This window comes from Hemitrygon akajei, chromosome 6 (genome assembly GCF_048418815.1).
Source record: "Hemitrygon akajei chromosome 6, sHemAka1.3, whole genome shotgun sequence".
Taxonomy (NCBI): Eukaryota; Metazoa; Chordata; class Chondrichthyes; order Myliobatiformes; family Dasyatidae; genus Hemitrygon; species Hemitrygon akajei.
Genome location: NC_133129.1, coordinates 2,800,808 through 2,817,804, shown reverse-complemented (window position 1 = coordinate 2,817,804; position 16,997 = coordinate 2,800,808). Strand labels below are relative to the sequence as shown.

Sequence of the window (16,997 nt, the reverse complement as noted above, 5' to 3'; positions counted from 1 at the left end):
ACCATTCAATCATGGGCTGATCCAATTCTTCCAGTCATTCCCACTCGCCTGCCTTTTTGATGCCCTGGCTAATCAGGAACCTATCTAGCTCTGCCTTAAATACACCCAATGACTTGGCCTCCACAGTCACTTGTGGCAATAAATTCCACAGATTTACCACTCTCTAACTAAAGTAATTTCTCAGCATCTTTGCTCTAAATGGTCATCGTTCAATCCTGAAGTCATGCCCTCTTGTCCTGGACTCCCCTACCACGGGAAATAACTTTGCCATATCTAATCTGTTCAGGCCTTTTAACATTCAGAATGTTTCTGTGAGATCCCCCTTCATTCTCCTGAACTCCAGGGAATACAGCCCAAGAGCTGCCAGACGTTCTTCATATGGTAACCCTTGCATTCCTGGTATCATTCTCGTGAATCTTCTCTGAACCCTCTCCAATGTCAGCATATCCTTTCTAAAATAAGGAGCCCAAAACTGTACACAATACTCCAAGTGTGGTCTCACGAGGGCCTTATAGAGCCTCAACATCATATCTCTGCTCTTATATTCTATACCTCCAGGAATGAATGCCAACATTGCATTCGCCTTCTTCACCTCCAACTCAACCTGGAGGGTAACTTTTAGAGTATCCTGCCCAAGGACCCCCAAGTCACTTTGCATCTCTGCACTTTGAATTTTCTCCCCATCTAAATAATAGTCTGCCTGTTTATTTCTTCCACTAAAGTGCATGACCACACACTTTCCAACATTGTATTTCATTTGCCACTTCTTTGTCCATTTCCCAAACTACCTAAGTCTCTCTGCGGGCTCTCTGTTTCCTCGGCACTACCTGCTCCTGCACCTATCTTTGTATCATTGGCAGTTTAGCCATAAGTCCGTTATTACTGTAGTCCAAACAATTGACATTCATCGTAAAAAGCAATGGTTCCTACACCGACCGCTGTGGAACACCACTGGTAACCGGCAGCCTAGCAGAATAAGATCTCTTTTTTTCCCACTCCCTGTTTTTTGCCAATCAGCCACTGCTCCACCCATGCTAGTAACTCCCCTGTAATTCCATGGGATCTTATCTTGCTAAGCAGTCTCATGTGTGGCACCTTGTCAAAGGCCTTCTGAAAATCCAAGTACAACACATCTACTGCATCTCATTTGTCTACCCTGCTTGTAATTTCCTTAAAAATTTGCAGTAGGTTAATAATCAGGCAAGATTTTCCTTTCAGAAAACTTTGGCCTATCTTATCATGTGCCTCCAGGTACTCTGTAATCTCATCCCTAACAATCGATTCCAACAACTTCCCAACCACTGATGTCAGGATAACAGGCCTATAGTTTCCTTTCTGCTGCCTCCCACCCTTCTTAAATAGCAGAGTAACATTTGCGATTTTCCAGTCATCTGGTACAATGCCAGAATCTACCGATTCTTGCAAGATCATCTTTAATGCCTCCTCAATCTCTCCAGCTACTTCCTTCAGAACCCGAGGGTGCATTCCATCAGGTCAAGAGATTTATCCACCCTCAGACCATTAGCTTCCTGAGCACCTTCTCAGTCATAATTTTCACTACACAAACTTCACTTCCCTGACACTTTTGAATGTCCGGTATACTGCAGATGTCTTCCACTGTGAAGACTGATGTTAAATATGCATTCAGTTCCTCTGCCATCTCTGCATCTTTCATTACGATATCTCCAGTGTCATTTTCTATTGATCCTATATCTAGCCTCGACTCTCTTTTACCCTTTATATCCTTAAAAAGCTTTAGTATCCTCTTTGATATTAGTCACCAGCTTCCTCTAATAATTCATCTTTTCCTTTCGAATGACCTTCTTAGTTTCTTTCTGCAAGTTTTTATAAGCTTCTCAATCCTTTATCTTCCCACTGGCTTTGGTGTCCTCTTTTGCTTTTACTTTGGGTCTGACTTTACTTGTCAGCCATGGTAATGTCCTTCTTCCATTCAAAAATTTCTCCTTATTTGGAATTTACCTGTCTGGCACTTCCCTCAATTTTCACAGAAACTCCAGCCTTTGCTGCTCTCCTGTCCTTCCTGCTAGTGTCCCTTTCCAGTCAACCTTGGCCAGTTCCCCTCTCATGCCACTGTAATTTCCTTTATTCCACTGAAATACTGACATGTTGAAATTTAGTTTCTCCTTCTCAAAATTCAAAGTGAACTCGATCATATTGTGATTGCTGTTCCCTAAGGGTTTCTTAACCTTCAGCTCTCTTATCTTCTCCGGATCAGTGCACAACAGCCAATCCAGCATAGATGATCCCCTAATGGGCTCACCAACAAGCTGATCTAAAAAGTCATTCCCTTAGACATTCAATAAAATCTCTCTCTTGAGGTCCAGTACTGACTCTTTCAACCATATTAATATCCTTCCTGTAATTCGGTGACCAAAACTGCACACAATACTCCAAGTTCGGCCTCACCAATGCCTTATACAACCTCACCATAACATTCCAACTCTTATACTCAATACTTTGATTTATAAAGGCCAATGTACCAAAAGCTCTCTTTAGAACCTTATCTATCTGTGATGCCACTTTTAGGGAATTTTGTATCTGTATTCCTAGATCCCTCTGTTCTACTGCACTTCTTAGTGCCCTACCGTTTACCTTGTATGTTCTACCTTGGTTTTTCCTTCCAAAGTGCAATACCTCACACTAGTCTGTATTAAACTCCATTTGCCATTTTTCAGCCCATTTTTCCAGCTGGTCCAGATCCTTCTGCAAGCTTTGAAAACCTTCCTCACTGTCCAATACACCTCCAATCTTTGTATCATCAGCAAATTTGCTGATCCAAATTACCATATTATCATCCAGATCATTGATACAGATGACAAATAACAATGGACCCAGCATGGATCCCTGTGGCACACCACTAGTCACAGGTCTCCACTCAGAGAAGCAATCCTCCACTACCACTCTCCGGCTTCTCCCATTGAGCCAATGTCTAATCCAATTTACTATCTCACTATGTATCCCTAGCGACTGAATCTTCCTAACTAACCTCCCATACGGGACCTTGTCAAAGTCCACGTAGACAACGTTCACTGCCTTCCCTTCATCCACTTTCCTTGTAACCTCCTCAAAAAACTCTAATAGATTTGTTAAACATGACCTACCATGCACAATGCCATGTTGACTCTCCCTAATAAGTCCCTGTCTATCCAAATACTTGTAGATCCTATCTCTTAGTACTCCCTCCAATAATTTACCTACTACCGACGTCAAAATTACCAACCTATAATTTCCTGGATTACTTTTAGAGCCTTTTTTCAGTAACGGAATAACATGAGCTATCCTCCAATCCTCCGGCACCTCATCTGTAGATACCGACGTTTTGAATATATCTGCCAGGGCCCCTGAAATTTCAAAACTAGTCTCCTTCATGGTTCAAGGGAATACCCTATCAGGTCTTGAGGATTTATCTACTCTGATTTTCCTCAAGATAGCAAGCACCTCCTCCTCTTCAATCTGTATAGGTTCCATGACCTCATTACTTGCTTGCCTTATTTCTATTGACTCCATGCCAGTTTGCTTAGTAAATACAGATGCAAAAAACCCATTTAAGATCTCCCCCATTTCTTTTGGTTCCATACATAACTGACCACTCTGATCTTCAAGAGGATCAATTTTATCCCTTACTATCCTTTTGCTCTTAATATACCTGTGGAAGATCTTTGGATTATCCTTCACCTTGACTGCCAAAGCTATCTCATGTCTTCTTTTAGCCCTCCTGATTTCTTTCTTAAGTATTTTTTGCACCTTTTATACTCCTCAAATACCTTATTTGCTCCGTTTCCTATACATGTCATACATCTCTCTCTTCTTCTTTATCAGAGTTCCAGTATCCCTAGGGAACCAAGGTTCCTTATCCTTATTCATTTTGCCTTTAATCCTGACAGGAACATGCAAACTCTGCACTCTCAAAATTTCTCCTTTGAAGGCCTCCCACTTACCAATAACATCTTTGCCAGAGAACAACCTGTCCCAATCCATGCTTTTTAGATCCTTTTTCATTTCTTCAAATTTGGCCTTTTTCCAGTTTAGAACTTCAACCCGCGGACCAGATCTATCTTTATCCGTGAGCAAGTTGAAACTAATAGTGTTGTGATCACCGGAACCAAAATGTTCCCCTACACACACCTCTGTCACCTGTCCTAACTCGTTTCCTAATAAGAGATCTAATATTGCATCCTCTCTCGTCGGTACCTCTATATATCGATTATGAAAACTTTCCTGGACACATTTTACAAACTCTAATCCGTCTAGACCTTTAACAGCATGGGAGTCCCAATCAATATGTGGAAAATTAAAATCCCCTACTATCACAACCAAACTCTCTATACTCACTCTTCAGGACCTCCTCACTCTTTCTTCCTACATCATTGGTACCGATGTGTACCATGACATCTGGCTGCTCACCCTCCCACTTCAGAATGCTGTGCACACGATCAGAGACATCCCTGACCCTGGCACCCGGAGGCAACAAACCATCCGGGAGTCTCTGTCACAACCACAGAACCTCCTGTCTGTACCTCTAACTATATGTCCTGAAGAGTGAGTATAGAGAGCTCGGTAGGAAGTTAAAAAGCAGGACCTTGAGAGTGGTAATCTCAGGATTGCTACCTGTGCCATGTGCCAGTGAGGGTAAGAATAGGATGCTCTGGAGGATGAACACGTGGCTGAGAAACTGGTGTAGGGGACAGGGTTTCAAATTTCTAGATCATTGGGACCTATTCTGGGGCAGGTGAGACCTGTACAAGAGAGACGGGTTACACCTGAACTACAGGGGGACCAATATCCTTGCAGGGAGGTTTGTTAGTTCTATTGGGGGGGGGTGGTTTAAACTAGATTTGCAGGGGGATGGGAACAGAGTGCCAGAGTACATAGTGGAGCGGGGGTGAAAATAAATGATGTTACAGTTTGATGTGAAGTCACAAATAGAAGGGTTGTGTGTGGTGGTAATAATCTTCTGAGGTGTGAGGTGACATGCAAAAGTTTGGGCACACCTGGTCTTCCAGGTCTCAACTTGACCTGCACTGTTCCTGTTAACTGCCATTTTTTAATTACATTACGAACTGAGGAAACGGCTACCTGAAAATGCTTTGCTATCTTCTTATAGCCTTCTCCTGCTTTGTGGGCATCATTTATTTTAATTTTCAGAGTGCTAGGCAGCTACTTAGAGGAGCCCATGGCTGCTGATTGTTGTGACAAGGTTTGAGGAGTCAGGGTATTTATAAAGCTTTGAAATTTGCAACACCTGGCCTTTCCTAACGATGACTGTGAACAAGCCATAGCTCTAACAAGCTAATTAAGGTCTGAGACCTTGGGAAAAGTTGTCTGAGAGCTCAGATCTCTTGGGGTGCCCAAACTTTTGCATGGTGCTCCTTTCCTTTTGTTCACTCTAAAATAGTACAAAACAAAAATAATACATTGATCTTGCTTGAAATGTTGAAAAGAATGTTTCATCTTAACTTTATGACTTCTGGAGATGAGTTCATCTTCTAATCACTTAACTATTCACTGTAACAGAAATTTTGACCGGGGTGCCCAAACTGTGCATGCCACTGTATTACTTCTTATACACAGGGCCACCCCCATCCACTCTACCTACTAACCTATCTTTCTGATACACCGTATATCCTTGGATGTTCAGCTCCCAAAGGCAGAAATCCTTTAGCCAAGTTTCAGAGATGGCCACAATGTCATACTTGTCAATCTGTAGCTGAATTTCAAGATTGTCCATTTTATTTCTTATGCTGTGTGCATTCAAATACAACACTTACAGTTCAATATTTGTTGCTTTCTTTTTTAACTGCACCACTCCTCTTTTGTCCTGTAACTCATCCCACTGGCTGTGATTATGCCTCATCTGCTGTTTGTCCTTTCTATCATCTTGTTGCATCTTTGATTTATTTATTTCTGTTTTCCCCTTCCTCAATCTTATCTCTCTGGTTCCCATCCCCCTGCCAAATTAGTTTAAATCCTCCCAGACAGCTCTATTAAACCTGCCTGCTAGGATATTGGACCCCTTTAGGTTCAGGTGTAACCCGTCCTTTTTGTACATGTCTTACCTCCCCCAGAAGAGGCCCCAATGATCCAGGAACCCAAAGCCCTGCCTCCTACACTGGTCTCTTAGCCACCCGTTAATACACCTGATTATGCTATGCTTATACTCGTTAACACGTGGCACAGGCAGCAATCCTGAGATTACTATCCTGGAGGTCCTGCTTTTCAGCTTCCTACCCAACTCCCTGAATTCTCTCTTCAGGATCTCCTTTTCTACCTATGTCTAGGTGACTAGGTGAGAGTAAGCGTTCGGCAAGGACTAGAAGGGCTGAGGTGGCCTGTTTCCATTCTGTAATTGTTATATGGTTATATATATCTAGGCCTCATATGGAGCCAGTGATCATTAATGGAGAATGTGTGGAGCAGGTTAAGACCTACAAGTATCTGGGAGTACAGTTAGACGAGAAGCTAGACTGGACTGCCAACACAGATGCCTTGTGCAGGAAGGCACAGAGTCGACTGTACTTCCTTAGAAGGTTGGCGTCATTCAATGTCTGTAGTGAGATGCTGAAGATGTTCTATAGGTCAGTTGTGGAGAGCGCCCTCTTCTTTGTGGTGGCGTGTTGGGGAGGAAGCATTAAGAAGAGGGACGCCTCACGTCTTAATAAGCTGGTAAGGAAGGCGGGCTCTGTCGTGGGCAAAGTACTGGAGAGTTTAACATCGGTAGCTGAGCGAAGGGCGCTGAGTAGGCTACGGTCAATTATGGAAAACTCTGAACATCCTCTACATAGCACCATCCAGAGACAGAGAAGCAGTTTCAGCGACAGGTTACTATCGATGCAATGCTCCTCAGACAGGATGAAGAGGTCAATACTCCCCAATGCCATTAGGCTTTACAATTCAACCACCAGGACTTAAGAACTTTTTAAAAGCTATTATTAATGCTTTTTGAGATAGTGATTTAGATGCATATCATATTTTTTACTGAGTTAAGTATTGTATGTAATTAGTTTTGCTACAACAAGTGTATGGGACATTGGAAAAAAAAGTTGAATTTCCCCATGGGGATGAATAAAGTATCTATCTATCTATCTATCTATTGTACAGTTATGTCATTGGTACCACCCTCTCCCTTCAGAATACTCTGCACCCGATCCGAGACATCCCATACCATGGCACCTGGGAGGCAACACACCATGCGGGTATCTCTATAAGGCTGACAGAATCTCCTGCCTGTTCCCTCTCACTATTGAATACCCTGTTCTGAGCGTAACTCTAAATACAATAAATAAGTGAAATTTTCTCCTTCCTTATAGAGACATGTTCCAAAGGCTCAGTGTACTCTTCCCCTAAGTCGTCACACTCCACATCCTTCTCTCTGGTGGAAACCAGTAAGAAATATTTATTTACATAGAACCCAGCTCATTCCCGACAGGTTTCTCTTTAATCCCTGAAGGAATCTTCTCATTTCTTAGCCACTCTCTCACTTCTAATAAATGACTTTTGGGATGTCTATTATACTGTTTGCCAACGTTTCAAACCTTATCTTACTCCCTATTTCTTTCTGAAGATCTCTTTAGTAGATGTGAGTGCATTCCAACATGCTATTGTCCTCTGATGTACCCGAGCAGACTCAGGAATGGACAGCAACAACCAGCCCTGCTCGTGACACCCAGATCTCAGGAGGGACAGAGGACACATTGCTCTCAGCAATGTGTTTATTTCAACAGATTTCAGATGCAATTGCTCCTCACCTTTTACTTTGCTGCTTCTATCAGCATCTACATCATTTTCTAGTGGTTCTTCAGTCAAATATTCTTGACAATTGAATGCCTTCCCATCCTCTTCTTTCTTCAGTTCTTTGATGAATATTGAAGCGTCATTCTCCCGTGGGTTCCCCAGAGGCTGGAAGCGATCTCCTTTGTTGTACTCAATGTGATTTTTAAATTCTTGTCCTGATAGATAATTGGTGTAATTTAAAAGTGCCTCATTTCCCTTCTTGTACTTCCAGACGATGCTGATGTTCTTATTGTATTTATCGTGAGGGAGAGTGAAAAAACAGAACAGAACCAAGGAATTCCCTTGTCTCCCTATCACTGTGACTGGGGTCTCCTTGGTCCATCTATTATTGTCAGCAGCTGTGAAGACAGAGGTGTGGTGTTAATGCTGAGCTGAGGCCACAGACACTACAGGAGTCATGCCATAAGACCATAAGACCCAAGAGCAGAATTAGACCATTTGTCCCATTGACTCTGCCCCACCATTCCATCATGGGTGACTCGTGCCCACCCTGTGTCTCTGCCCTGTTGAAAGGGGACTGAACTATGACAGTGTTGTGTTGCGTCACACTGAACAGATGGTAAATGCAGAGAAATAAAATGAGCGAGATTGCGGCACCCAAGGAGGTTCTCCTTGACTGGGCCTTGCTAGCCCTTCGCTGGAGCCATGGTTCTCACAGCTCTAAGCTGAGGAGAAAGAGAAACATCGTATTTACATCACTTTCCTCAAAGCTCCATTCAATGAATTACCTGACAGTAAGACATGGCTACACACAATGGACCAGCTGGTAGACGCAAACCCACAAAATGCCAGAGGAACTCAGCAGGTCAGGCAGCGTCTATGGAAATGAATAAGCAGTTGATGCTTCAGGCTGAGACTTAACATCAGGACTGGTAGAGCTGCTGTCTGAGAGCTCCAGGGACATGGGTTGCCCCGACAACTGGTGCTGTCCATTCACTTTACCTGCTCTCTCTGTGACCACATGGGTTTCTCCTACACAGGCCCTCCACACAAATCCAGAAGGAGAGGGTTGTTAATTAACTGGCCACTGTAAACTGCCCGTGTGTAGGTGAGAAATGGAAACTGGGAGGATTGTGGGGGATGTGAGGAAAATGAATCGTGATCCATAAAGAATTAATGTCAGTGGGTTCATACTTTTTTGGCATGAACTTGATGGGTGAGGAGTAAGTTTCCCAGTGAAGGGGAGCAGAGATTATTCAAGAAAGGGAGTAGAGATTATTCAAAGAAGGGAGTAGAGATTATTCAAGGAGGGGTGTAGAGATAGACCAGGAAATTATAGACCAGTGAGTCTTACTTCAGTGGTTGTTAAGTTGATGGAAAAGATCCTGAGAGGCAGGACTTACGAACATTTGGAGAGGCAAAATATGATTAGGAATAATCTACATGGCTTTGCCAAAGGTATCTTACAAGCCTGATTGAATTTTTTGAGGATGTGACTAAACACATTGATGAAGGAAGAGCAGTAGATGTAGTGTATATGGATTTCAGCAAGGCATTTGATAAGGTACCCCTTGCAAGGCTTATTGAGAAAGTAAGGAGGCATGGGATCCAAGGGCACCTTGCTTTGTGGATCCAGAACTGGCTCGCCCACAGAAGGCAAAGTGTGGTTTTAGATGGGTCATATTCTGCATGGATATCGGTGACCAGTGGTGTGCCTCAGGGATCTGTTCTGGGACCCCTTCTCTTGTGATTTTTATAAATGACCTGGAGGAGGAAGTGGGGGGATGGGTTAGTAAATTTGTTGATGACATTAAGGTTGGGGGTGTTGTGGATAGTGTGGAGGGCTGTCAGAGGTTACAGCGGGACATCGATGGGATGCAAAATTGGGCTGAGAAGTGGTAGATGGAGTTAATCTCAGATAAGTGTGAGGTGGTTCATTTTGTTAGGTCAAATACAATGGCAGATTATAGTATTAATGGTAGGACTCTTGGCAGTGTGGAGGATCAGAGGGATCTTGGGGTCCGAATCCATAGGACACTCAAAGCTGCTGCAGAGGTTGACTCTGTGGTTAGGAATGCATCCAGTACATTGGCCTTCATCAATGTGAGATTGTGTTTAAGAGCAAGAGGTAATGTTACAGCTAAATAGGACCCTGATCAGACCCCACTTGGAGTACTGTGCTCAGTTCTGGTCGCCTCACTACAGGAAGGATGTGGAAACCATAGAAATGGTGCAGAGGAGATTTACAAGGATGTTGCCTGGATTGGGGAGCATGCCTTATGACAATCAGTTGAGTGAACTTGGCCTTTTCTCCTTGGAGCGACGGAGGATGAGAGGTAACCTGATAGAAGTGTATAAGATGATGAGAGGCATTGATCGTGTGGATAGTCAGAGGCTTTTTCCCAGGGCTGAAATGGCTATCATGAGAGGACACAGGTTTAAGGTGCTTGGAAGTTACCAAGCTTGGAAAGTCCTGTATTGTGCTGCAGTTTTTCTACGTTTCTATAGTGTGACAAGAGACCGTGGTGAGGATGGTTTGAACCCAAGTGCTGGAGTATCTGAGACTAGAATTGACACACGACATGGGACTGAGACAAGGACTGGGCTCCAAATGAGATGCCAGATGAGAATCCAAAGTTGAACTGCTGATTGAGCACTGAAGCTCAATTCAAGTGCTCTTTAAATATTAAAATCCTGGCGCCAATACGCAGCCACCGATTAGCGGGGCAGCCCTGAGTCTTTAAAGGGGCCATGCAAGCTAGCGTCAGAGAGTCGGAGCGTCTACTCTCCAAAAACAAGCATGGTCAATTGTGTACCGTAACAGACGTGACTCCATGACTCTTGGGTGTGGGCTGGGAGGTAAATCCATCATCAGTTTCTACTCTCTGGAATGTCTAAAAATTTACATTCCCATAAGTTGTCGGGTGTATTTAAGGCAGAGATAAATAGGTTCTTGATTAACTGGGGCATCAAAGGGTATGGGGTGAAGGTAGGGCAATGGGGTTGACTGGATGAAGTGGATCAGCCCATGATTGAATGGTGGAGGAGACTCGATGGGCTGAATGGCCTACTTCTGCTCCTGAACCTTATGGTCTTATGGTCTTAAGATCTTAAGATCGGATTATTTGTGTTTATGTTGAGTCTGCCACAATCTCAGAAGACCATATATCAGAATTAGGCCTTTCCACCCATCGAGTCTGCTCCATCATAAAGATCTTTATAGCTCTTGAGGGTTCCTTGCACTGTTACTGTTCTAATTGTAGGGGCAGTGAATCAGTTCTAGGGCAGGAGAACCCCTTGAAAAATGAGCAAGTATCAGGGAGAGGGTCACTGATGTGGTGAGAGAGAGGCTGAACTAACTGGCAGGTGACAACAGAAAGACAACTGAGATGAATAAGGAATTGGGAGTGGCTGATGGAACTGGAGAAACTAGTGTAGACACAAGGTTCTTGAGCGAGGCTGGTGAGTCAAAGACAGAAACAGCTGTGTGAAAACAAGATGTAACAAAGACTACTGGTGTCTTTTACAGTAATGGTAGGGCTGGGCACTCGATATTCCTGGCTAGATGTTCAGAAAGGAGGAAAGGAGAACAGACTGAATGGCAATACTGATTGAGTAAGATGCCATTGTGGTGAAGAAAGGGCCCCTGGGGTTCAATGTAAATTCCATTTAATGTATTGGTATTTCAGTGGAATAAAGGAAATTACAATTGCATGAGAGAGGATCTGGCCAAGGTCAACTGGAAAAGGACATTTGCATGCAAGACCACAGAGCATCAATGGCTGGAGTTTTTGCGAAAAGTGAGGGAAGTGCAAGACAGATATATTCCAAATAAGAAGAAATTTTCAAATGGAAGAAGGACACTACCGTGGCTGACAAGTGAAGTCAGAGCCAAAGTAAAAGCAAAAGGGAGAGCACACAAGGAAGGCAGAGCTCGTGGGAAGACAGAGGATTGGGGAGCTTTTAAAAACTTGCAGAAGTAAACTAAGAAGGTCATTTGTAAGGAAAAGATGAATTATTAGAGGAAGCTGGCGACTAATATCAAAGAAAATACTAAAAGCTTTTTAAGGATATAAAGGGTAAAAGAGAGTCGAGGGTTGATAAAGAACCAATACAAAATGACTCTGGAGATATTCTAATGAGAGATACAGTTATGGCAGAGGAACTGAATGTGTATTTTGCATCAGTCTTCCCAGCAGAAGACAGCTGCGGTATACCAGACATTCAAGAGTGTCAGGGAAGTCAAGTTTGTGCAGTGAACATTACGACTGAGAAGGTGCTTAGGAAACTTAATGGTCTGAGGGTAGATAAATCTCTTGGACCTGATGGAATGCACCCTTGGGTTCTGAAGGGAGTAACTGGAGAGATTGCGGAGGCATTAAAGATGATCTTTCAAGAATTGATAGATTCTGGCATTGTACCAGATGACTGGAAGATTGCAAGTGTTACTCTGCTATTTAAGAAGGTTGGGAGGCAGCAGATGTCACTGTTAGCCTGACATCAGTGGTTGGGAAGTTGTTGGAATCAATTGTTAGGGATGAGATTACGGAATACCTGGAGGCACCTGACAATATAGGCCAAAGCCAGCATGGTTTCCTGAAAGGAAAATTCTGGCTGACAAACCTATTGCAATTCTTTGAGGAAATTACAAGCAGGGTAGAGAAAGGAGATGTAGTAGATGTGGTGTACTTGGATTTTCAGAAGGCCTTTGACAAGGTGCCACACGTGAGGCTGCTTAGCAAGGTAAGAGCCCATGCAAATAGATTTTTGGCTAAATTTGCTGATGATACAAAGATTGGTGGAGGATCGGATAGTGTTGAGAATTCAGAGAGCCTGCAGAGAGACTTAGATAATTTAGGGGAATGGTGAAGAAGTGGCTAATGAAATACAATGTTGGAAAGTGTATGGTCATGCACTTTGGTGGAAGAAATAAATGGGCAGACTATTCTTTAGATGGGGAGAGAATTCAAAATGCAGAGATGCAAAGAGACTGGGGAGTTCTTGTGCAGGATACCCTAAAAGTTAACCTCCAGGTTGAGTCACTTGTGAAGAAGGCGAAGGCAATGTTGGCATTCATTTCTAGAATATAAGAACAGGGATGTGATGTTGAGTGTCCATAAGGCACTCACGAGACCACACTTGGAGTATTGTGTGCAGTTTTGGGCTCCTTATTTTAGAAAGGATATACTGACATTAGAGAGAGTTCAGAGAAGATTCATGAGAATGATTCCAGGAATGAAAGCGTTACTGTATGAGGCATGTCTGGCAGCTCTTGGGCTGTATTCCCTGGAGTTCAGGAGAGTGAAGGGGGATCTCATAGGAACATTCTGAATGTTAAAAGGCATGAACAGATTAGATATGGCAAAGTTATTTCCCATGGTAGGGGATTCTAGGACATGAGGGTATGACTTCAGGTTTGAAGGATGTCCTTTTAGAACTGAGATGTGGAGAAATTACTTAGTCGGAGGGTGGTAAATCTGCAGTTGTTGTGAAGGTAAAGTCATTGGGTGTATTTAAGGCAGACATAGAAAGGTTCTTGATTATCCAGGGCATCAAAGGGTATGGGAGAAGACAGGGGAGTGGGGATGACTGGAAGAATTGGATCAGCTCATGATTGGATGATGGAACAGACTCAAGGGGCCAAATGGCCTACTTCTGCTCTTATATCTTATGGTCTATTGGTCATATAATTATGCTCTGAACATTGGCACTACACTTCAGTTGTTTGTCCATCTTTGCTTGTGTGTAGTTTTTCATTGATTCTATTGCATATCTTTGTATCGACTGAACCTCTGTGAATGCCTGCAAGAAAATTAATCTCAGGATAGTACGTGGTGACATATTCAGTACTGTGCAAATGTCTTATGCAAATATATATAGCTAGAGCGCCACAGACTTTTGCATACTACTGTTTTTATCAACATCACATGAAGAGTCAGCTTGTAAGAGAGGTGGGCAAAAAGCGTGTTGGGAATGGTGAGAGTGGGGCAGCAGTGGAGGCACGTGGGACATGTGGCAGAGAAAGAGTGCTCAGGGCAGGTGGAGGTGTGTTTCAAGTACAGACAGATCCAGCCCTTAGACACCAGCCAAGGTCACTTAATTCTGGACAAATAGTTTGTAAATAGTGGGGTGTGTCAGGAATGGACAGGAGGAGGAGTATAGGAAACTGATACAGGACTTTGTGATATGGTGCAACTCAAACTACCTGCGTCTCAATATCACCAAGACCAAGGAGATGGTGGTGGACTTTAGGAGATCTAGGCCTCATATGGAGCCAGTGATCATTAATGGAGAATGTGTGGAGCAGGTTAAGACCTACAAGTATCTGGGAGTACAGTTAGACGAGAAGCTAGACTGGACTGCCAACACAGATGCCTTGTGCAGGAAGGCACAGAGTCGACTGTACTTCCTAAGAAGGTTGGCGTCATTCAATGTCTGTAGTGAGATGCTGAAGATGTTCTATAGGTCAGTTGTGGAGAGCGCCCTCTTCTTTGTGGTGGCGTGTTGGGGAGGAAGCATTAAGAAGAGGGACGCCTCACGTCTTAATAAGCTGGTAAGGAAGGCGGGCTCTGTCGTGGGCAAAGTACTGGAGAGTTTAACATCGGTAGCTGAGCGAAGGGCGCTGAGTAGGCTACGGTCAATTATGGAAAACTCTGAACATCCTCTTCATAGCACCATCCAGAGACAGAGAAGCAGTTTCAGCGACAGGTTACTATCGTTGCAATGCTCCTCAGACAGGATGAAGAGGTCAATACTCCCCAATGCCATTAGGCTTTACAATTCAACCGCCAGGACTTAAGAACTTTTAAAAAGCTATTATTAATGCTTTTTGAGATAGTGATTTAGATGCATATCATATTTTTTACTGAGTTAAGTATTGTATGTAATTAGTTTTGCTACAACAAGTGTATGGGACATTGGAAAAAAAGTTGAATTTCCCCATGGGGATGAATAAAGTATCTATCTATCTATCTATCTATTGATCATTACAGAATGTCTCTCTGGCGCTTCCTGCTCTCTGCCCTCTCCTTCCCTTTTTCTCAAACATATTTACCATCTCCCTGACCCCTTCCCACTCTTAGTCCACAATAGAGACCCAGCTCAGAATCAGGTTTATCATCACTCACACATGTCATGAAACTTGTATTTTTCAGCAACAGTATAGAGGAATACATAAAATGACTACAATACTGTGCAAAAGTCATGGGCACACCATCTATATATATCTGCCTAAGACTTTTGCACAGAGCTGTATGTAACTTGATATTAATACTTTGAACTTTGAAACAGCAAATTCTTCAGACAGGATTCCATTCACAATAAGACAGTAACAAGTCATTCTGCCCCCAAACCTGGTCTGATGTTAATACAATTATGGCAGTTGATCCATATTCAATACTCTGGTCAACATTTTCCCCATTTCCCTTTAGCCCTGGGAAAATATCCATCTCCCCTGAGACACAAAGTAATTTGTCTTCAACTTCTTTGAGGTGCATAATTCACTACTCTTCTCATCTCATATTGAATTGTGAGCTGCCTCAGTGACTATTGATGGGTAACACTCACATCTACAGTGTTTCGAGAGGTTGGCTATGGCTAGACCATGATGCCAAATTAAACTGACCAGGTTCTAGATCTTTCCATTCCCCTCTTGTTCACATGCCTGTCTAAACGCCTGATAGTCTATGCCATTGTATCAGGCTTCTACCACCTCCATCGGTAACACATTCCAATTTGTATAACATTCTGTAAAACAAACTTACTGATAAATAACTTTTAAACACTCACCCTCACAGCTCAAACCTGTGCCCTCTGGTATTTTACATTTCCATCTGGAAATAAAACCCTGTAAGTATGACTTTCTATCCTTCTGTCAGGTCTTCTCTTAGCCTCTGAAGCACCAGTGAAAACAACACAAGTAATTGGAAAGACTGTATGTGTCCATGAGACCTATAATTGAACCCCCTCAGTTGCCACTGCAAACTCATTCCAGCTCCTACACTTCTCACAGATAAGACAGTCAGAAAAACCACTCACTGCTTTTTATTACAAGATACTTACAGACTACAGAGACACTCAGGACAATGGCGCTCAGTAGAAGGAACAGCATTCTCTTCTCTCAGTAAGCTCTCAAGCACCACTGGTCTCTTTGTTGGCTCGGTGGAAATAAGACTTCTTGCAGTTTCCTGAACTTTGTGGTTACCACAAAGTTGTGGTTACCACAAAGTACAAAAACACTAGAGAGGCTTTGCAAGATCAATGGTTAGCTTTAGATGAGGAAGTCCATTTTGACACATTTTGCCTCGGTGACCCAGTCCTCAGAGCCTGTACTGTGTGGAACTGAAATCTGCTACAAAGGCTTCACCCTCTGGCTGTTGAACTGCCGGTGGGGCATCACCAGACGGACACCCAACATTCCAAGTCTGTAACATACATCAGTTATGTCCGAAATGGAAAGAGGTTTTAAAAATTCCTAGTGCAGCAAATCAGGAAGGAACAAAGAAAATTTTAATTAGTCATTATTTATGATCTAATACAAAGTAAATTAAAGATTGCAACATTCATGTTGATTGCAAAATAACATTTTAAAGAAGTTGTCATGAAGTATGATGTTTTGTGCAGCATTACAGGACAATACATAAAAGCTACTAAAGAAATCGTGAAAAAGAGGAACAGAATATTTACATTCATGGACTACTCAGAGATCCACTGGTGCAGGGGAAGAAGCTGTTCCTGATTTGTTAAGTCTGGGTCTTCAGGCTGCTGAACCCTCTGTCCAAAGGTGGTAAGACGAAGAGGGCATGTCCCAGATGGTGACGGTTTTTAATGATGAATGCTGCTTCCTCTGGGCATCACCTGTTGTAGATGTCCTGGATACAGGGATGGAACCCTTTGCATCCTCTTGCGATCCTGTGCATTGAAGGCTTTGTACCAAACTGTGATGCAACCACTCAGCATGCAGTCCAGAGTATATCCAACACATTTCTGTTTACAACACAACTGAATCATCTGACTTCAGTGGGCGGTTTCTGGGGAGTAACACTGGAATAGATGGTGATTAATCACACATTTGAGTTCAGCTCTGCTTTATCAAGAATGTCCTCAAAGTGAAGGCAGATCCCTCCCCAACCCACCCCAACCCCCTGAACCCTATTACCTGGCTCTGCAATTTGTGCTTTCACACCACTCGCTATCTGGAATGACAACCGCATCCATGCTGACGGGAACCTGGCAAAGACACAAGG

At 43.1% G+C, this 16,997-nt stretch overlaps 1 protein-coding gene across 1 annotated transcript in view; it reads right to left on the bottom strand.

The window, feature by feature from the left end:
- The window catches only part of LOC140728683 (sialic acid-binding Ig-like lectin 12), a 42,311-nt gene extending 26,402 nt beyond the window's left edge, over window positions 1-15,909 (bottom strand). Inside the window, exons 1-2 of the mRNA XM_073047646.1 lie at window positions 15,814-15,909; window positions 7,767-8,150 (exon numbers count right to left, since the gene is read on the bottom strand). Coding sequence (XP_072903747.1) covers window positions 7,767-8,150; window positions 15,814-15,862 — 433 coding nt within the window. The 5' untranslated portion in view covers window positions 15,863-15,909. The remainder of the gene's footprint in view (window positions 1-7,766; window positions 8,151-15,813) is intronic.
- Window positions 15,910-16,997: the final 1,088 nt, after the last annotated feature.